The 6,000-nt window shown below is 38.0% G+C and overlaps 1 protein-coding gene across 1 annotated transcript in view; it reads left to right on the top strand.

Moving 5' to 3' along the window:
* Positions 1 to 279: 279 nt before the first annotated feature.
* FIGN (fidgetin, microtubule severing factor) overlaps positions 280 to 6,000 on the top strand; it is a 125,946-nt gene continuing 120,225 nt past the window's right edge. The window contains exons 1-2 of the mRNA XM_040971659.1: positions 280 to 450; positions 1,258 to 1,427. Of these exons, the coding sequence (XP_040827593.1) occupies positions 1,403 to 1,427 (25 nt within the window). The 5' untranslated portion in view covers positions 280 to 450; positions 1,258 to 1,402. The remainder of the gene's footprint in view (positions 451 to 1,257; positions 1,428 to 6,000) is intronic.

The raw sequence follows: 6,000 nt of genomic DNA, 5'->3' as shown, positions 1-6,000 counted from the left end.
CCCGCTCGCCTCCCGCCTCCCTCTCTCCCCCTCCAGCTCCGCGGGCTCCGAGCGCCTCTCCCTCTCCCTCCCGGTGCTCCCGCTGCCCGTCTCTCGCCACTGCCCGCCTCTCGCCACTGCCTCCCGTCCTCTCTCCCTCGCGGCAGCCTCCGTCTCTTTTCTCCCTCTCTCCTTTGAAAACTGATCTTTGGCTCTTAGTGTGAAAGTGATTTGAATTTGGCTCGGCGGCGCTCTGCGCCTGCGCCCAGCCTCTGGCATGCTGGCTCCTTCCAAGCAGCTGTTTTGGGTTTGAAATTCCAACATGGCAGAGGCTGCAGTCCGTCTTCCCTTCAAAAACTTGGAATGATTTCAAATCATAAGCACCTTCGCTTAACCCTCGCTTCCATTCATCAGCAAACACAGCGGATCGATGCTACGCTAACCTATCGGGTTCTCGCTCCGCGCGTTCAGGTAAGGAGAGCTTCGTAGTTTGCTACCATCTGTTTAAATTTTTGTTTTTGTTTTTTAAAGAATATAAATAGGTCCCAGACCCGCAATAAAAAGAGATCTTCGAGTTGGGCCGTAAACATTACATTTAATTTGCATTTGTTCCTATTCCGTACGCCAACCTGCTGTCTAATTTCTCCCTACAAAGTAGCCCCGAAACATTAGAATGCATATATATATATATATATTTTTTTTTCCTGCTCAGTCGTTTTTAACTGTAGTATGGGATTAAGAGTTCGCGATTGCAAGAATCTCGCGTGTCGCTTTATTGGGTTTACTTACCACTATCTTTTGACTTCAAAAATTAAAAAGAAAAAAAGAAAAGAAAAGAAAAATAAGAAAGCGGAACCGAAGGGTGGGGCTAGACTTTCTTCGGGAACTAACTTCTAAGTAAATAAGAAGTGTAAATAAGAATCTTGCACACACACAAAAAGTTGAGGTTAAATTACAATCTGGTGGCTGGGGAAGTGAGGAAAACGTCAGAAGATCGGTTGCAGAAAAATGTAAGCACATCATCTTGGAGGGGGTACAGCGTGGTGGGCGTATTGTTGGCAAGGAACGGGAGAGAAAGATGTATAATTTAATGGTATATACAATCCACTGATCCTATTACCGTCCTCCCCGGAGCTCTTGTTAGTTTCAATGGGAGTGAGTGAAATTGACATGGACTTGCATTCCTGGTCATGTGCTTTTTTTCCTTTCTTTCTTCTCCTGTGATCTGAGATCCCCTTTTTGTTGATGTTGCTTTCCCCCTTAATTATATGCATGTAGGTTAAATGAATACCTGACGAAAGGGCCCACGTTTCAAGGCAGTGACATTTGATAGCTGAGAGGAAAAGTGGCTTTAATGAAAAGCAACCTTTGGAATTCCTGCTTGTGAGAAATCCAATTCAGCTTTTTGTGCTGCCAGCAAGAAATGATCAGTAGCACCAGTGTTTATGGTATGTCAGTTTTGGAATTTACTTCCTTTGCATCTAAATAGGAAAGACAAATTAAAGAGCATGATAAAACCAGAGAAGACTCTGCTTGGGAAGCGGAGGCTAATGCTCTGTACATATATATACATATACATATCTAATTCCTTTTATGAAAATACATGTATGTTTATTTTACTCTGTCACCTTGCTTTTTTTTTTTTGCTTTTGCTAGCACTTGTTTACATTTTTCAGTTTTGATTAATATATTGCTTGAGTCTACTTTTATCAGTTTTAGCTTCAATCCCAAAGTTGCATGTTACTAGCAATGTACTAATGCACTATATAACGGCTGGAGTCAAATGGTATGTAAATTAGTTAAACTCCTTGGGCTTTTTTGAGGGGAGGGGGCCTGGGTGGAAAGGGTGGGAATATTGTGGGGAGGGGAAATTGCTAACTAATCAAAGTATATATGTACACACACAAGACTGGCTAAGAAATTTTTTTTAACCTTAATCTACTAATGTAAATTGATCATCTGTTCTCTCGGTGATTGCTTTGTGGAGTGATCTGTTATTCTGGCTTTTTGGGGTGCAGTGAGTGAGGGGGTATCTTTTACATCAAAATAAGATATATATTGCTCTAAGTCTTTAATGTGTTTTAAGGAACAGTGGCTATTCTTTTTTTTTTCCCCTCCCTGGCCATTCACTTGTCTGCCTGTCAGCACTTTTTACTTTTAACCTGTGACAGAATTAAATAATCAAGCACTGAAATTGACTTCATTTGAAATCGCTCTTTCCACTTTCTTTACAAAAAAAAAAAAAAAAAGTCAGTTAAATGGAGTGAGAGGGAGTTTTCAATAGCTCTTGTGGCTGTGCCATGCGCACACATTGTGATATTCAATTAAGACTAAGAAGGAACAACAACAACAGAAAGATGTTAAAGTGTTTTACATAACCAAAGCTAGGTCCACTTTGAATGTTGTGGGTTTTTGTTGGCTTGTGAGTTACCCTTACCACACCACCCTACATCCTCCAGAACAGGGAGAGGGGAGGAAGGAGAGATTGTGAAAGAAAGAAATAACAGGGGGCAAAGCTGCCAATAAGCTGTTTGTAGTGTGGCCCTGGTCCTTGCTTTCTCATAACACAAACATGAATAAGGGGCGAGGGACTTGAAGACGCGTTTCGCGACCTACACTTCTGGGTGGACTCTGGTGGCTATCGTATAGCTGAACACACACCACTCTTACACGACAGGAAGGGTTTGATTGCATTCTGCATTTGGAACTTGTTGACTTTGAAGCGATCAATAAGAAGACTGTTTATTTTAGATGCACATAATTTGCCCTGAGAAATGTTTTAAGGAGGAGAGAGCACAGCTTTTTTTTTTTTCCCCCGGAGCTGTTGGAGCGAATGGGATTGCCAGATGGGCGATTTCCCTCTGTGATGTTAAAGCTGTAATATATATTCAGAGCAGATTGGGCTGCTGCCTGTGATGAGGAGGATATTACATTTATAAATTTTAAATCGGAGCTCGGACAATGTGCTGAGAGCAGAAATTGCATGGTTTGACTGTTCGCCGTATTGATACTTAGATGTGATTTCTGGGTACTGGTAATAATAATCATTGCAATAATATGTAAAAAAAATGATAGCATAGGCAGTCATATAATTCATGACATTTAATAGTAGATTGAAGTGTGTAAATTGCTCCCTCCAAGTCTCTGCTTACTATTAAATAATAGTCACATAATTTATTTCCCCGTGTGTTTAAATGCCCGATGTGCAAGAGATGTTCAGAAGCCTTACTACCATGCACTAGAATTTGGGTTGGAAGCAGAGTGGATGTGCATATATGCAAAGTAGACACTTGTGTGCACCATAGGTTTTAGTGGCTCCTATCTTCTGATTCTGTTACTCTGATTATTTTTCAGTTTTGTTTGTGTCAAATGTGTGGTCTAAAGGAAGCAGAGCTCCCAACCAAAAAGTCTAGAAAGTGGGCAAGTGCTCACACTCTGGCAGCTCTGCTGTTGCAAATTAAAAGTGTGTTGTGGTCAGGAAATGAAAGCTACAATGTCTCTTTTGAACAAGTCGTTTATCAAGAGAAACATCTATCAGGGACTGCCTTGTCACATTGATCCTCTAAAAGTTAGGTCCGAGGTGGAAGCTGCTTTGATGTTTTTGATCCTAAATTTAATACAACAGAAAAAAAAGCAAAGATATTTTGACCAGGATAGATTTTTAAAGAAGAAGGTTTCCTGGAACCAACAAGATCTATTTATTAGTGTTAACACTGTATGTGAAGTTTTCTGGATACAACAGTTGAGAGATTGAAGTGGATATCACAGTCTTTATAAATGAATAATTGTTAAAAATAGACATTTATGATATATTCTGGTAGGTTTGGTTTCTAGGCTCACGTGGGCATTTCAAAAAGAGATTGTTCTACAAGAAAATTATTTTAAAAGAGTATTTTGGAAGCACATATATGCAGTGTCAGAGTTTCTCACTCATTCACATTTCAGTTATTCTCTTCTTTTTTCCTCTCTCTGACTTCTTCATCCCTGTTTCCCCTTTTCATTACATTAGTGACAAATTAGCTTTTATTTGGAAAGAAACATTTTTCTTGTAAAAGGCATGTCCCTAAACAGTCTTGTACGCATCATCTTCTATTGTTTATTAATTGTGCATGTGAATGGTTATCAATATAAACCACATGGACTCACAAGTCCTTTGGAATTTCAGTTCAAAAATAGAGGTATCAGATTAAACATGCCATGTATTCTTGAATACTGAATGTGTTGTATGCATTATTCAAAATTTGAAGGGCATTGTTAAGAAAAAAAATGACCAAGTTAAAAAGAAAAAAAAAGCCACAACATTTTGTGACAGCAGTTACAATGCAGGCTGCATCATTTTTGGAGGCAAAGAGAAGAAAGAAGTGTTCCTTCTTTGAAACAGAGTTTTTCGATACTTGTCCTGTATACCGTTGGTGACTACTGGATATTTTGCCTGAGTCTGTCTCAGAAGAAGCAGAGAAGAGTGAGCTGGGAGTTTTGAGAAGTGTAATTCTTGCTGATTAATCACGACTGAAATGAAAGAATCATAGCAGGGTAATAAAAATCTCATTGTTGTTTTCCTGGAAGAGGGTGCGACTTCTGTTTGGAAGCTGTATGTGTGAGTTGACTTGCTTTTCTTCTCTCTAAGAAAGACAGTTCATGGGGTCTCTTTGAATTATGTCTAGAAGTGTTTTTTTTTTTTAAAGGACATCTTTCTCTAGACTGTACTGGATCAGTGAGATTCTTAAAATTGTATCAGATAGCTTCTGGGTGATCTATAGGAATTCTTTATACATATGTCTATATTCAGTAGTGATGTTTAAGACTCCTGCAGCTGAATTTGCAGTGCTGGCTCTTTCTCTTCCTAAATAGAAGATCTTTTCTGTTATTGTTGCTTTTGTTCATTTCAGGCAGAAAGTTTGAAAACCTTTCTCTAGGCAAGTACTCCTGATATGCATGCAAGAGCAGACATTTCATTAATTACTTTTCAATAATGAAAGAAGATGAGACTAGAGAGAGGAAAGAAAGAAGTATTTCCAAGAATCTATAGAGGCAGTTTGCTTTATTACTTAATATTTCTAACAGGGCTTAAAATGTAAGCCACAAGAAAAGATAAATGAATGATTTCATTATAGGTAAATTATTTTATTCCCTGAACTTCAGGTCTCTACCTTCTAGGGTTCAGTGTCTTGCTGATCTTACACAAGGGACACATACGGAACATTGGGGCATCTACAACATTTTTCAAAATTTTCCTCTCAAGATAAAGATGGCTATGCCAATGTTTCTGTGTGTGTGCGTGTGTTTAGAAGCCCTGAATGATTACCTAATTAAGTAATCATTATTAATGATCCAGAATCTACAAGATTAGTAGGTGTATTTGAAACAGTTGCAGTTTTCATGTTCTGAACTTTTTGGTTTATTCTTAGAACCTTGGTTTGACAGAAATGTTTACTATTTTACCTTTGATCAGTATGTTCTTGAGCACAAATTTTCTAGACTTTCATCAAGTACCACGTTCATGGCTGTAGAGTTAGTACACTGAATGATCAGAAATGTGCATTGATTTATAAATTTTTGACTGGGAGAAATGGTTCTGCAGATATTTCAGTGAAACATTGATTATGGTACTGATCGATAAAACCTGATTAATCAGCATATCTACTTTTTTTTTCCTTGAGTCATTGATAAACCAGAATAAATAAGTGGTACAGAAAATCATCATGTTTCTCTGTCAATTTATAAAACTTACTGTAATGTTCTGCTTTTGAAATACAGGCAGGTTAAATGTTTATTAAAATAATTCAACTCAGACATTATTTTTCAGTGCTTCTGGCAGTCATTTAAAAGACTAAATTCTAAAATCATCTCTCTTGTCATTCATCACACACTCGCACACACAGAAACACACAGATGAATTTTGCATGAATTTTTGTTCATTAAAAATGAAAGATTATTTTTTCTAAAAATTACAAATAAGTGACCTGCTTAGCAAATACGTAGAACGATTGGATTTTCTCTTTATTTCTCCTACATTTGAAT

Source organism: Ochotona curzoniae, unplaced genomic scaffold (assembly GCF_017591425.1).
Source record: "Ochotona curzoniae isolate NIBS_2020 unplaced genomic scaffold, NIBS_Ocur_1.0 contig_2210, whole genome shotgun sequence".
Lineage (NCBI taxonomy): Eukaryota > Metazoa > Chordata > Mammalia > Lagomorpha > Ochotonidae > Ochotona > Ochotona curzoniae.
The sequence above is the reverse complement of the archived record's forward strand: the minus strand, read 5'-3'. Positions and strand labels throughout refer to the sequence as shown.